This window comes from Octopus bimaculoides, chromosome 25 (genome assembly GCF_046866305.1).
Source record: "Octopus bimaculoides isolate indiv1 chromosome 25, ASM4686630v1, whole genome shotgun sequence".
Classification (NCBI taxonomy): domain Eukaryota; kingdom Metazoa; phylum Mollusca; class Cephalopoda; order Octopoda; family Octopodidae; genus Octopus; species Octopus bimaculoides.
Genome location: NC_142952.1, coordinates 1926972 through 1942803, shown reverse-complemented (window position 1 = coordinate 1942803; position 15832 = coordinate 1926972). Strand labels below are relative to the sequence as shown.

The following is a 15832-nucleotide window of genomic DNA, read 5'->3' as shown; positions in this document are numbered from 1 at the left end:
GAATACTTCAATAAGCAGAGTGTAGCATATTATTGCTGATTAGTTTACAGCGTTAATTATCTTTTGATATCCTTGGTGATCATGGTCACTTGAATGGAGTTGATATTTTTTTATAGGATCGAAAGCAGGATTAATTCTAAAAATTATTCACCAACACAAACACACACACAGAGACACAAGCAAATATTTGGCGATGAAGGCGCATATATTATAAACGGTGATATATATATATATATATATATATGGTGATACATATATACACATTTGTAATGGTGATAAACAACTTTCGTCAAGATTATATATTTAAATATAAAAAGTTACAGACGTGCTATACATACATGAGGTAGTGTTTAAGTGTGGTCAGCTAATTCCCATTAATTGTAAGAAATTTCATTCCGTTTGTCTTTTTTTCACACATTTTAAAAACGTTGCTCTTCTCTTTCTCTACACGATCGGCCTGTCTGATCAGCTGAAAATTTCCGCCCCAAATCACGAATGTTAGTTTACAGCACCAGCTTGGCAACAAGAGAACCTTGCTATTCACTTCCATTCCCTCTCTGTTCACAGCTCTCACCACCACCATTTACTGCTACAAGCATAGGCTTACAACAACAATTCACCAAGAAAGCCACACCTCCAAACTAGTTATATCAATCAACACCGACAGCACCGTCACTATTTCCAGTTAACTTATGGTACCAGTTACCAAATGCCACATATGGCCAAAGGACCTATGATCCACTACCGATGCTACTCCATCTGTTAAACTGTCACAACGCCCACTAACACATCTCCTTTGTCTATTACCAATACCAAATCCAGTATTGACAATCAGAGAAGATATAAGTTCACGAAAAGGCTGCAGTAAAACTTAGCTGCACCTTCGTCTACTAATATCACAATCAACGGCACCAGAATTTCTTGTCAGCTTATTGGTAACAGTTTACCAAATGTTACATATGGCCGAAGCATTATCAATACCACAACAGCCACCACTCTTGCTGTCACTTGTATCAACCTACCACTACAACCACGAGCACCATCGACACCGTTCCTGTGTCTGTTACCAATACCACAACCAACGCAGCCAGGCTGAGCGGATACCAAGTCAACAACTAGGCTGCAGTAAAACTTAGCTGACTCAAAGCGCTGGGATGATGGTGTTGGGGGTTGGTTGCTACAGCAGGATGGATGAAATGGTGTTGTTTGTCGGTCGGTTGCTACAGTAAATCTAACAGCTTTCTTTTTTCTTTTTTTTTGTTCTGAAACTTCATAAGTGGTACTAATGGTGTGTTAATTATAACATTAGTGATTGTGGTGACAATGGTAGCGGTGGGTATCACGGTATCAGCTGCTATGCTAATGAGCAAAAGCGAGGTCTTGTGCCTCTGTCAACAAACGAATATTAATGAGCAATGGCAACAACTGATACCAGGCAGTTATCAAATTCCACCATCACCCCCAAAATATTCCTAAGCTGGGTCAACGCAGTCCTAAATTTCAACAGCATTATCAAGCCGGACCAAGGAGGGGGAGGGTCCCTATATCAGCTACTCGAACGGTTAGAAATAACAGCGAAGTCTCCGTCAAATGAAATACTTGTATATAAAAAAAACAACAATCCCCAAACATGGAAAGAGATGTACGATAACATATATATATATATATATATATATATGTTATGCATTATGTTTTGGAAAGAAAGAGGGGATAGCCATGATATGGGCATCGCTGATGATAGGTATTGTTCAATTAAAGCAAATTTGGGGTTCAAGAACAATAATAGCAACGACGTCAACCACAACAACAAGTAAACTGGTTCAGTCTTACAAATCATTAACAACGGAGAGGGAATATATATTTGTGATTACAGATATCTAAAGCAGGCATTGAGCAACCATTTTCACGAAGCGGGCCGCAGTTTTCCCTAATGACTTTAGATTCTAAAGCTTCGTGACCCAAAACACAACTGATTATGTGAATTTCAGCAAATGTGAGTCAAGGGTAATCTGTCTATTGTTTAGAAGACAACTTTCTCAAGGAAGCCTCAAAATCTGTTCTAAAGACTTTAATTGATCACACGACACGACGAAGACATCTTAATGAAATAAGGACGTTGAGCCAAATGCCTTCTAGGTTGATTATGTAATAAATACGTTAACTTATTTCTTTACTGCCCACAAGGGGCTAAACACAGAGGGGACAAACAAGGACAGACAAACGGATTAAGTCGATTATATCGACCCCAGTGCCTAACTGGTACTTATTTAATCGACCCCGAAAGGATGAAAGGCAAAGTTGACCTCTGCAGAATTTGAACTCAGAACGTAGCAGCAGACGAAATACCGCTAAGAATTTCGCCCGGCGTGCTAACCACTCTGCCAGCACGCCGCCTTAATACGTTATCTAATTGACAAGAACCATCACTATAAAATCGATGAATCTCAATGCACTCCTCCAGCAGACCAGGCAAAATGCTTCGTGCCATTTCTTCCGTCTTTACGCTCTGAGTTCAAATTTTGCTGAGGTTGACTTTGCTTTTCATCCTTTCAGGATCGATAAATTAAGTACCAGTAAAACACTGGGGTTGAGGTAATCACTCAACCCCACCCCCAAAATTTCAGGTCTTGTGCTTAAAATAGAAAGGATTATTAGTATTATTCCCTTCATGGGACTGTCACATTAAGTTGACAGCATAGAACTACTTTATGGCATCACTACTGCATAAATCTCTGTGAGAGATTTAGAAATGTATTCTTTCTATTTTTGAAATCAGTGAATTTGTTTCACTAGAATTATGTTTAGGAGAGCTTGACAGGCATCCCCAACTAGCAGGCCATTGCTACTCCAGACTGAGGACGAGCAAAGACAAACGGAAACTGTGAGAAGCTCATCATGTCATATGTGTGTGTGTGTCTTTGTGTTCATCCCCCTGCCACAACTTAACAGCCAGTGTTGGTTTATTTACATCCTTGTAACTTGGTGGTTTGGCAAATGAGACTGACAGTAAGCACCAGACTTATAGCGAAGGTCGATTTGTTCAACAAACCCTATGAGGTGGTGTTCCAAAATAGCTGCAGTCCAATGACTGAAACAAGTAGAAAAGTTAAAAAAAGAACAACACACACACACACACACACACACACGTGTGCGTGCATGCACTCACATGCTCTCACGTGTACATGCTCTTACGTACATGCATTACGTTGGAGGAACAATGAGTGTATTTTTTGATGGCTATAGAAACAATCAAGGGAAGTTCAGTTAAGTGGAGGCCATTGAAGGAACGATATATTTAAGAGTAGAATAAAGGTCAAAAACATATTTCTGGGTTAAGTATTCATTCAGGTGACGATTGATAATGTACCTAAGAATTATTTTTTTACTGGAAAGTTGGGAAGGAAGGTTTTATAGTTGCCATTCCTTGCTTATTCTGTGATCCCTGATTATTTCTGCTGATCTTATATGTAACAAACAGTGGCATAGCTTAGCTAAACTGTGCCCAGAGCAAGCCGAAAAAATGCCACCCCGTTCCTCCCCTCATTACAAAATCCATGATATTATATGGTACTTATTTGTTACAATAATTAACGTTATCAAGCAATATTTTAGGAATTGATACTTTACCAGGGTTCATTTACCTGCTGGTTCGGTACAGCCTATAATTCAAAACATATTTTTTTGAATGTTTACCTTTACAAAACCTCCTTATTTTATTCATTTAATGCACCTGCTTCCCCAATTGAAACATTAAAAAAACCTAATGTGTGAAATGAGATGTAATAAAAATTAAAAAAAAACAAAAAACAAATACAATTGTTTAAAGTCTCATCTTTCATGCTTTTGATGAGGCGCCCCCCCCCCCCCCCACATCAATCAGCGCCTGGGGTACGTGCCCCCTTGCCCCCTCCCCCTAGTTATGCTACTGGTAACAAGCGTTGATCTGTTGATCTGATAAAATGGTTCTTAACACACACACACACACACACAGTTTCCAAATTTCATTATAAGGTATTGGTTGGCCTGGGGCTATAGTAGGAGACACTTGTCCAAGGTGCTGTGAAGTGGGATTGAACTCAGAACAGTGTGACTGGGAAGCAAGCTTCTTAACTGCACTCCCATGCCTATATTTAAAGCAGGGAGCACTAACTAATCCAAGCAAATATCTCAAAAGAGTCACATGATGGATGAGAGACTACAAGAAAATGGATAAATTACTGCAGAATATGATTATAATAATGAACCATGTTCTTTTTTTTTTTTTTTTTAATGTATGAGAAAGGCATCTGTAAAATATGATTTAGTGATATCATTTCTGAAACGCAAAATATTGAGAATTACTGATTGAATATATAACTGTGTGGATCTAATTATATAACTTGTACTGACCTCACATATATGTCTATAACCTGTTTCTAAACAAGTTGAATAATGAAATATCAGTGAAGTGTATTGACTTTGGCTGAATTAGTTCATATATTGCTTGCTTCTACAACACTAACACATTGTAACAATTGTATTTTAAATACATACAGTATGGGGGAGTGCTGAAAAGTTCCTGGCCTTAGGTAAAAGAAAATACAGGAGGCTCAGTTAATATCCCCCTCGTATTCACACACTTATTGCAGGATTCCTTCAGTTTTTCTACGCCCTGTAAAAGAAGTTGGAAGTTTGGGCCTCCAACCAGGCCTTTTATGATACCCTTAAAGCCAAGAAGTTTTCAGCACTCCCTTGTATTTGGTTTATAATCGAGTTCTTTAAATACTACTTACTTTCAGTACAAATATTCTGAACTATGGAGGATCAACAATTGGCTGAGTGATTAGGGTACCAGACTAGACAAAGGGTCAACAGCTCATATTCTTCCTACACCCGCCAAATGATATACAGAGACCCAGTGGTTGTCGTTAGAGAGTGTGCAGTACCCAGGGTAGCGCTGGAGCTGGACCTACCAGCTCTCAGTCCTATACAAGCTTATATATCTGACCCAAAAGTGCTGCCTGCAATATAGCATCACCAAGGGTAAACCAGTTCTTTGTCCCACTCCCTGCTATGCTGCGCTGCAGAGGCCACAAAGAAAAGCTTCTGTGAAGGGCAAAAGGCTTGGAGACTACAATGTCACGAAGAAGAGATCCTTATATAAAACAAGAGCATTCTTCTTTTAGAACTGTAAAGATACCCATTTTAAAGATTTTATGAACTTGAGTTTGGCTGACATAATTGAGTACCAAATATCTAGGTTTCTTTATTCTTTCCTTTCTTTTAAATCCTAGTCTTTGAACTAATAAGTTTAGAAAGTTAGTTAACTAAAAAAAAACCCCAAAAAAACTAGTATTATGTAAATCCTGTTTATTGAAAACTGATACTAAAAATATATATATATTGCACAACTAACGAAACTGTTGCTGATGACAAATTAAAAAATGATTCACATTGAAAGAGTTGAATGAATTTTATACAAGAAACTTTTTGTTTTATTTTCATTTTTTTCCCCTTTAAAACTCAGAAGGCTCCTTTCATTTTCTCCTTGCTCTGACCATTACCAAACCACCACCACCACCACTAATCCCCACCCACTCTCTCTCTCTCTCTCTCTCTATCCACCTAATTCATTTAGTTTACCAAACCAATTTGATATTTTATCTTTCACACGGAATAGCATTGCCCTAAATGTTTTAGTTTCTCTTCTTCCACATGACAAAACTTTTTTTACTTCGCAGTTTAAATTATTTACATTACTCTTGCCAAATGACAAACATTTACTAGTTTCCTCAGATTATTCTAGTTTGAAATCATTGTCTGCTCTCTGTTCGTAATGAGTTTTAACCTCAAAATAATTTTTACAATTAGACTGAGTATGTGTGCATGTATGTGTATGTATGTATGTGTGTGTGTGTTTATATATGATCATTATCATCATCATCATCACCACCACCACCATCACTATCATCTCCCACTCACATCTACAATCTCTAAAAATGTATCTCTGGAAAACTGCATTAAAAATTTTTTTCTAATAATTTACGAGGAAGCAAAGTTGGAAAAAGGGCAAAGTATAAAAAATAAAAAGAAAAAACTACCAAACATTTCTTGACATAATCTATAATCTACCCCAAGTATATACACCATCTGAAATCTGAAATGTATCTCTGGAAAATCTCGTTAAAATATAAGCATTTTTTTAATTCTTAAGAAAGTTACAGGCAAACAAAGTAGAGGAGGCACAATGTGTGCGTGTATATATATGCGCATATATATATATATATGTATATATATATATATATATATATATACACATATACGTACGTGTGTATCTATCTATCTATCTATATATATATATATATATATATATATATGTATGTATGTATATATATACATGTGTGTATATATACATATATATGTATGTATATATATATGTATGTGTGTATATATATATATATATATATATATATATATGTATGTGTGTATATATATATATATATATACACACACACACGTATATATCTATGTGTGTGTGTGTGTATGAGTATATATCCTCTTTCTGCTTAAGTAGGTTAACCCTGCTTCCTTTGCTTCTTATTGAACAGCCATACACTCAGAGTAAGAGTGTGTGTGTGTGTGTGTGTGTGTGTATGCGGGGTGGTGGGGTGTTGTGAAAAGCCTGGCTGGAAGCCCAACTTTCCAAGTTCTTTTACAGGGCTTAGAAAAACTGAAGGACCGGTGTAATAAGCGTGTGAATCTGAGAGGGGAATATGTTAGATAAAATCATAACTGATCCTCCTGTATTTTCTTTTACCCAAAGACTAAAAGCTCTTCATCGAGATGGTGCTCCAGCATGGCCGCAGTCTATTGACAGAAACGGGCTAAAGAATAAACTCTTATAGACGTGCAGACGACGCCATCAGTTTTCGTTCGTCAGTCGATCGGATTTATTCCCCTTTAATCATGTCACTCTAACTATGCAGACATTCTCTCTCACTCTCTTTCTCATTAAATGAACATTATACACGCACAACGTATTAGATACATGCATATCTATGTATGTATGTATGTATGTATCTATCTATCTAATGTATGTGTATGTGATTTTTACTCGTTTTGGAAATTAAAAAAAATCAACCTATAAATATATATATATATATATATATATATATATATATATATATATATTTTTTAAATAGCGAAGGCCGGTTTATGGGATTATCTTAGGTTTCCCGTCCATAATAAAAGGTTTAGCTTTACGGCGTATCGTCAGACCCCAAAAACCTGTTGGCCCATGACCTCTTAAAAATATGGAGGGAGGAATCTTTTTTTCTCTCGTTTTGACCTCGGCTACTCTACTAAGAATAAATATATATATATAGTGTGTCCATAAATTAGTTTTACAATTTGAAAAATTCAGGAAAAAAAGTTTAAAGCAAGTATAACTCAACAGAGTTTATTGAGAAACAAATAGAGTTTTATTAAAACACCAGAACACTCCTACATGGATTCCATTGGTGACACGCAACACATCTTGACGATAAACTGTGGAAGTTGTAAAGATAAGTTATGGACAGCCTGTATGTATAGATTGATTGATTGGTGATGTGTTGCTGGAGAAGTTTTGACCACCTGTGCAAGCTTGGTCAAATAAATTGTAAAATGGGTGGGGGATGAAGGCTGGCGATATTTGTGTGTGTGTGTGTGTGTGTGTGTATTTATATATATGTAATGTTTGTATGTATATATATATATATATATATATATATATATATATATCTATAATGTTTCTGTGTGTGTGTGTGTGTGTGTATATATAAATAAGTGAAAGACGACAACTCCTGAATATTGTGGAAAAACAAAAGCTCATCTGTCATAGAAGGAGAGGTTTGGAAAACTTTATCATGGAAGGAATTGTAGAGGGCAGTAAATCAAGAAGCAGACAAAGAACACAATGGATGGACAATGCCACGAACTGGTCAAGCAAGAGTGGCAAGGCAGGTGGAGGACTAACGCTTAATTAGGAAGGCATATGGTGTAGTGCAACCAATGTGCTGCACATATATGATGTATGATGATGATCATGATGTGTTTCATTCATTTTCTGTCTACCACATCCAACCACAAGGCTTTGATTGATCCAGGTCTACGGTAGAAGACACTTGACCAAGGTGGCACACAGCAGGATTGAACTTGAAACTACATGGTTGGAAAGCAAACTTCTTAACCACATAGCTGTGCCTGTGTCTACACACACACACACACACACACACACACACATTAAATATATATATAATAATAATAATAATAATAATAAATAATAATAATAATAATAAAATGACAACAAAAGAATGAGACATCCAGCATTTGAGACTGAGTCCTATTATGACAACTTACTGATTATCCTAAACTACACACACACACACACACACACACATGTATTAAGTAAAACATACATGGTTACATGTTATCTAAATTGTGTTTAATTGAGTTTCTGGTCGACTCACATATGAATAAATTCAGGAAAAAAAAAGTTGAAAAATTAATAGCTTAGGTCGCAGTCATCTTGCAGCAATGTACAAAGATTGCAAACGAGCCAAAATATAAAGCAGCTAACATGTAATTGTCAAAATATAGCACTCTGCCTCCCTAAAGGCAGATGCCAAGAAGAAAAAAACAAAACAAAAGTAATTGTATATGATGTTGATGTCTCCACCAATGATACATCAACAAGCAAGATAGAGCACTCCTTCAAAATTACCGGCACCAGCAGAACAGCTCATTCTCTCACTAGTACCTTTCAAAGTATATTTGGCAATTAGAAAAGATAATGGAGAAACCATGAGTAGCATTAGATGGCTAATGCTAGATGAGGCACCAGCATTTAGGAGTGGATCAAGCTACTATTACCTCTGCCTTGCAGAGAAACTTTATATTTTCTCTACCCTACTCCAATCCTACAGAGAAAAATAGAAATATGTTTTGACTCATGTTTTGCATTCTTTCTCATTAACTTCAAAACAGACCCTCCTGATGCATGCCAAATGGTAATTAGCATCAAAGACACTTAACTACCTGAAAGTGTATCAAGTGCTAAATTAAATCGTTATTAATCCTTTCTTATTAATCTACTGGTGTGTACAGTTGACTAAAAGATTGAAGGAAACCCTGTTTCAGAAAATATGAAATCTTGTTTACTGTACATGTGGACAAAACATACATGAGAATTTGTGCACCCTTAGTATAAACATGTATTGAGTACTTTTATATATCTGTACCCCAGTGTGAAGGTGCGTGGCTTAGTGGTTGGGGAACTCAGCTTACAATCATAAGGTCATGAGTTCAATTCCTGGTGGTGCATTATATTCTTGAGCAAGACACTTTATTTCATGTTGTCTCAGTCCATTCAGGTGGCAAAAATGAGTTGCACCTGTAATTCAAAGGGGGCCAGCCCCGTCACATTCTGTGTCACATTGAATCTCCCTGAGAACTACGTTAAGAGTACACGTGTCTGTGGAGTGCTCAGCCGCTTGCACATTGATCTCACAAGCAAGCTGTTCCATTGATTGGATTGACTGTTTGTCCCCTACCACTGCTTGACAACCAGTGTTGGTGTGTTTACGTCCCCTGTAAGTTAGCGTTTTCGCAAAAAAAAAGACTGATAGAATAAGTACCAAGCTTTGAAAAAATAAATAAATAAATCCGGGGTGGGGGTTGATTCATTCGACTAAAAAAAAATTCTTCAAAGTGCTGCTCCAGCATGGCTGTAGTCTTATGACGGAAACAGGTAAAAGATAGTTAAGAAAACAAAACAAAACTTAAGAATTGGTAAATTTGGGAGCTCTGGTCAATTGAACTGAAGGGAATGGCTTTGTTGAAGAATATCAACTTCATTTTCCAAACATAGTCATCTGGTAGAGAGATGGGTTAGCAAGTTCTGGGTGTATTAAGACAATCAGTTCAAAGGAACTAAGATCTATTGTTAGTAGCAATAACTGCGGTAGGGGTGTTAAAATAATAGTGATAAAGCTGTTTGTAGTAGTAGTAGTAGTCGTAGCAGTAGTAGTAGTAGCAGTAGTAGTAGTAGTAATAGAAGAAAAAGAGTTGTAGGGCTAGAAATGAATGTTGGTAGCTTTTATCTACTTTCTTTCTTTCTTTCTTTTTTTTAAAATCTTTTATTTGATGTTTCAGTCATTGGACTGTGGTCATGCTGGAGCACTGACTGAAAGGTTTTAGTTGAGCAAATCAATGAAAGTATTTATGCTTTTTAAAAAAAAAATTTAATTTTAATTTTTTTTTTTAAAGTCTGGTACTTATGTTGCGGGTGTCTTTTTGTTGAACCGCTAAGTTATGGGGACACACACAAACCAATGTCAACTGTTAAGCAGTGGGTACGTGTGTGTGTGTGCGTGTGTGTTAAATCACAAACACAAAGACTCACATACATACATACATACATACATATATATACATACATGCATGCATGCATGCATAAAGATGCAACAGGCTTCCACACAGTTTCTGTTGATCAAATTCAATCACAAGGCTATGTAGTAAAGAACATATACTCTAGGTGCTGCACAGTGGGACTGAACCCCAAACCATCTAGCTGCAAACTGAGCTGCTTAACCACACAGCCATGCCTGTGCCTCACTGGTTACGTTCGATTTGAAACGGATTGCATTTAGGAAAACAGGAGAAAGACTGTACTTAGAAGAAGAAGAAGGAGTTTGAAAATCTGACTGGATGAATATAGATTGATAGCAAAAGAAAAACAGAAACTGAAATAGTAATTTGAGTTTGGTTTACTTACAAGTTGCCGGAGAAGCCGGGAGAGTATGTAGAGAGACCGAGTTTTAGCAGGAAACATATTGTTTAAAACTATGTCCCCGTTTTCGTATTTCTTTCGTCTCCTGTAGACTTTGAATCCTTTCAGTTTTTTCCTCTGCACACAGCCATAGCCGGCAGTCCAGCTTGTACTGCAGTTCATAAGTAAGCGAGTATGGAATTTATCATCGGGAAGCTTTAAGTTATACTTATGTTGGCTACTTTCATGGAAACTGGTACTGATGTTTGGAAACTTATGTTGGAAATTTAATTTGTCACCTTCATGAATCTGAATTAATCTCCAGGCCATGCTTTGTAGTGAAACAATATAAATGGAATTATTTCATAGCAGTTGCTAAGATCTAGAGAGCTGTTTGAAGAGTAACTAACCTCATACCATTCTAGAAAACTAGAAGAATGAAAGAACTTAGTAGTTAGTTAGGTTTGGTAATGCTAGCAGGCAGCAAAAAGTAGTAGTTTGGTAAGTCTCAAGCAGGTGAGAGAGAGAGAGAGAGAGAGAGAGAGAGTGAGAAAGAAAAAAAGAGAGAGAGAGAGTGGAGGGGAAGAAGAAGTAGATGGGGAGCTGTATAGTAGTTTAAAGGAAGGTAGTGATTGTTTGAAAGGTAGATAGAGCTAGCACTGTGTTGCTTGAATAAGAAATAAAAAAAAAGCAGCAACAGGATGGTTAAGTTTGTCTGTATCAAGATGTTTAACAGAGACTGAGAAGATGACAGGGAGAGCAAATAGGGAAAAGGGTGGCTGGAGGTGAACCGAAAAGAAGAAAAAAGACAAAGCGAAAATAGAAGAGAAAAACTACAGATTTAGCAAAGTTGATTTTGATATTCCTTGTATGTTTGCAGACATAAAAACAGTTTAAAAGCTATTTGTGAGAAAGGAGTGGGGTGCTTAAAAATAAACCTAAGATAAACTTGGCTAAAGTTGGCTTTCTCCTGCAGTTAGTTATTTTAGAAGATCTACATGTGCAATAACAGTTGTTCACACTGCACACTTTTACAAGATTACTCAGTAAAAGAAGACAATTGCTTTCTCCTGCTTTATTTATTACATGCAATTAAAAGGGAACAAGTCTATAATGGAATAAAAACAACAATAGTAATGGAATAAATTAACAACAAAAATAAGATTACTATAATTAACTCACCAAGAATAATCACTTCAGATAGAAAAAGGAAGAAGGAAAATAAAAATAATTTCTTTATTATAAATAATATTTCTATTTTATACCTTTTCAAGTGCCTCCCTGTCGCCATGCATAGCATTTTGTAAAGAAATATAATTAGTTACTTTCAGTCATCTCTCTGCTCACAAAGGATTATAATTATTTTGATTTACCTATGGCTAACGAGGGATAAATAGCAAGTTTGTGTGCAGGCTAACACAGTTTCTACCATAAAAACAAAAACAAAAACAAAAACAATCCGTAATACATTTGTCTGTGCAAAAGGAACTTTTCCTACATTGTCTCCACTGAATCACCTCACTCACCTCACTCACCTCTGTCAACTTTTAAGTTCAGCTGACTAATCTGGAAAAAGGACACGTACTCCAGTGTCTTGCTATGTACTCGTTGACACTATAGGGAAACAAAGACAATACATTCAATATGCCCCAAGCCCAATTAAGGCCACCACCACCGCCACACAACCACCACCACCACCACCAGTTAACGTCTGTTTTCCCATGCTGGCATGGGTTTGACAGGAGCTGGTAAGGGGTAAAGCGAGGGGCTACACCCATCTCCATCGTGTGGCCCAGCATCCTGTCCAAGGAGGAATATATATACGCCAGAGAAACTGGGAAACCGGGCCTATGCTCCTTACAGAGTAATGTGAACTAACGCCAGGGCTCAATGCTTTGATTTGTCCAGGGGCCAAGGTGCTGCCAAGAGGGCCTTACCTGAATGGATGAAAGGCAAAGTTCAACACAGAGTTAGATTTAAGCTTAGACTCAGAACACAGGGAGTTGGAACAAATAATGCAAAGCATCTCTTCCAATGCTTCAAAATTTTCAGCAATCCATTCCCTTGATCAGCACATTTTTATCGACCCCTAAAATGGCGAAAGTTGAACATGGAGCTAGATTTAACCCTTTTAGCATTCAAATTACTTTGTCAAACGTAATTAATGGTTATTTATTCAGATCGTTTTGAATTCACCAAGCATTATCTCATAGCTTTGAAATCTTGATGAGGTAACTTGTTTATTTTTACAATGACATTGTAGGGTTGTTGTGAGAGGCCTGATCTGGCCAGTTTGAACATAAAACAGGTAGAATATTTGGGTGGGATATGGATGGTTCAAATGCTAAAGGGTTAAAGTCAAACACAGAATACTGGGAGTTGGAATAAACATTGCAAAGCATTCTATCAAAAGCCCCTAACATGTCTGCCAGCTTACTGCCGTCCCTGCAGCTTACTTGTTAAAAATAGGTGGCTTATAAGGGGCCACATGGCTCCTTGGGTAATATCAACTGGTAGTGGTTATGGTGGTGATGGTGGATCAAGTTTCTGACTTGGTTACCATTCTCTAATTGCAACATTTTCCAGTTTCTTAGCTAGCACCCCTTCAATAAAAGAATAAATTCCACAACTCCCTGCAGATGTAGATAATTAATCATTGCTCAGCTTATTTTGTTTTTTTTCTCTTAAATTAAGAAATTATTATTTTACGTAAGAAATTATTTATTATTGTTTTTATGACAAATAATTCAGAATAGAATAATCAAAGTCTAAAATACAAAATAAAAAACTGTAGCAAAACAATATGCAACTGTTGTTGTTTATCGTCTGACAAAAGGCTGTTTTATGTTTACAATAAACCAAAACCTACTTAATACCAATGTGACCACCACTACTGCCACCTTTACCAGCAGCAGCAGCAGCAGCAGCATTTACAGTTGTTGTTGTTGTTCAGGTCAAAGTCAGCCCTCATCCAGTAGATCTATGATCAAAGACACTCCAACCATGACCAGTCACATAATGCTAGTAATCTTGTGTGTGTTTTGGGGTGTTACAAAAGTTTTAGAAGAGGGAACATCAATATCCCCTGGGACACATTCTTTTCTACTCTGGGCACAAGGCCCGAAATTTTTGGGGAGGGGACCAGTCAATTAGGTTGATCCCCAGTACGTGACTGGTACTTGATTTATCAACCCCAAAAGGATGAAAGGCAAAGCCGACCTCGGCAGAATTTGAACCCAGAACGTAAAGACAAACGAAATACTGCTAAGCATTTCGCTCGGTGTACTAATGTTTCTGCCAGCTCGCTGCCTTTGGGACAATGTATAATGGAAGGAGCTTGATTGCCTGGTTTCTGATTATCCTTTTTTTTTATTACAATTTTACTATTTTTTTTTCTTACCACTCTGTCCCCTTATGTCTCCTTTCCAAGACCTCCATCTCTTCTCCACTCAGGCCACTCCCTCTTAGAGGTTACCTTTACTGCCACCTTACCCGGACTTGTGCCTTGGAGCGGAACTTTCTATTTGCAATGCCATGGTTATTCATGACTGAAGGGTTCTCCCATTCGATAGAATAATCTAAATGCCACAAAGTTAAACTCTTTTTGTTCCTATTCTTTAATCTCCTCACTAATCCCATCAATCTCTCTTGTTCCCTGCAAAGTAAAGAGGTGATTATCAGCATCAGTGCTGATCCCACAATATACACCCAGTACACTCTGTTGTAATGTGGTTGATGACAGGGAGAGCATCCAGCTCTAGACATTGGTGCATGATGCAGTCCTCCAATTGATCTGACCCTATCAAGCCATCCAACCCAGGCAAGCTTAGAAGCTGAATGCTAAATGATGATGATGGTGATGATAGAAATTTTCTGTTTTCTTTTGTACAGTGGTTTTTCTTGATAAATAAAAAGCAATTATTCTACTTTAGACAATTAAGAAGTTGTTCACAATCTCTTTTTTACCTTTATAGCAAAAAAAAAAAAAGCTCAGAAAAATAAAACAAACAAAACCCCAACAAAAACTTGATTTCTTTCCATTAATGTTCAAACTGGAACTTGTTGATTGTGAAGCAACCAAGCAGCGATAAGTTATGATATTTTAATTACATCTATGGTGGTGGAGATGATCCGCTCCCACTTTTAATAATTTCCCTCTTCAACCCTTCTCTCTCTCTCTCTCTTGACTATAACAATGGTCTCTTACCCCTCTGTAGTAATCTATCAAAATGTTAATGAAACTGCTTACCACCACCCCTACCTCGTTTATATTGCTACAAATTTAATGGAAAGTTCTAGTTATTAGAAAGGCATGATTGAGTGAGTCAGGGCAGCTGGCATTTTAAAGCCAACCAGCCAGCCAGCCAGCCAGCCAGCCAGCCAGTCAGCCAGCCAGCCAGCCAGTCAGCTGACACATAAAGGTTTAACATATCAAGGCACACCTTTCAGTTTCACATTCAAATAACTGAATGTTGGGAAACATTTCAAGGTTGTCTTTCGTTCTTTGCACATAAAATGGCGGAACTACAAAAGTGGGCAAACCAACTATAAGTAAACGAATCCTCATTAATCATCCACAATAACCATCATCATCATCCTCATCATTTAACTTCTATTTTCCATGCTGGCATGGGTTGGATGACTTGACAGAAGCTAGCAAGACCAGGGGCTGCACTCGGCTCCAGTTGTCTGTCTTGGTATGGTTTCTACCGCTGGATCTGATGCCAAACATTCCACAGAGTGTACTGGGTGCTTTTTATGTAGAACCACCACCAGTACTTTTCATGAAAAGTATTACCAATTTGTTATTCTTTTATTTGTTTTAGTCATTTGACTGTGGCCATGCTGGAGCACTGCCTTTAGTCAAACAAATCGACCCCAGGACAATTGGTTTTAAGCCTAGTACTTATTCTATTGGTGTCTTTTGGCAAACTGCTAATGTTACAGAGATGAAAACACACCAACACCAGTTGTAAAACAATAGTGGGGGGACAAACACAGACATACAAGTACATACATACATATATATATAGAGAGAGAGAT

The 15832-nt window shown here is 37.3% G+C and overlaps 1 protein-coding gene across 3 annotated transcripts in view; it reads right to left on the bottom strand.

Moving 5' to 3' along the window:
• LOC106875898 (uncharacterized) overlaps nt 1-15832 on the bottom strand; it is a 43977-nt gene that overhangs the window by 17477 nt on the left and 10668 nt on the right. Inside the window, exon 1 of one of the 3 annotated variants that reach the window (XM_052976402.2) lies at nt 10796-11228. The exons of 1 other annotated variant lie outside the window; for it this stretch is intronic. In XM_052976402.2, coding sequence (XP_052832362.1) covers nt 10796-11119 — 324 coding nt within the window. In that variant the 5' untranslated portion in view covers nt 11120-11228. Of the gene's footprint in view, nt 1-338; nt 560-10795; nt 11229-15832 lie in introns of those variants that run through there. One more of the 3 variants, XM_014924211.3, reaches the window with a different exon arrangement.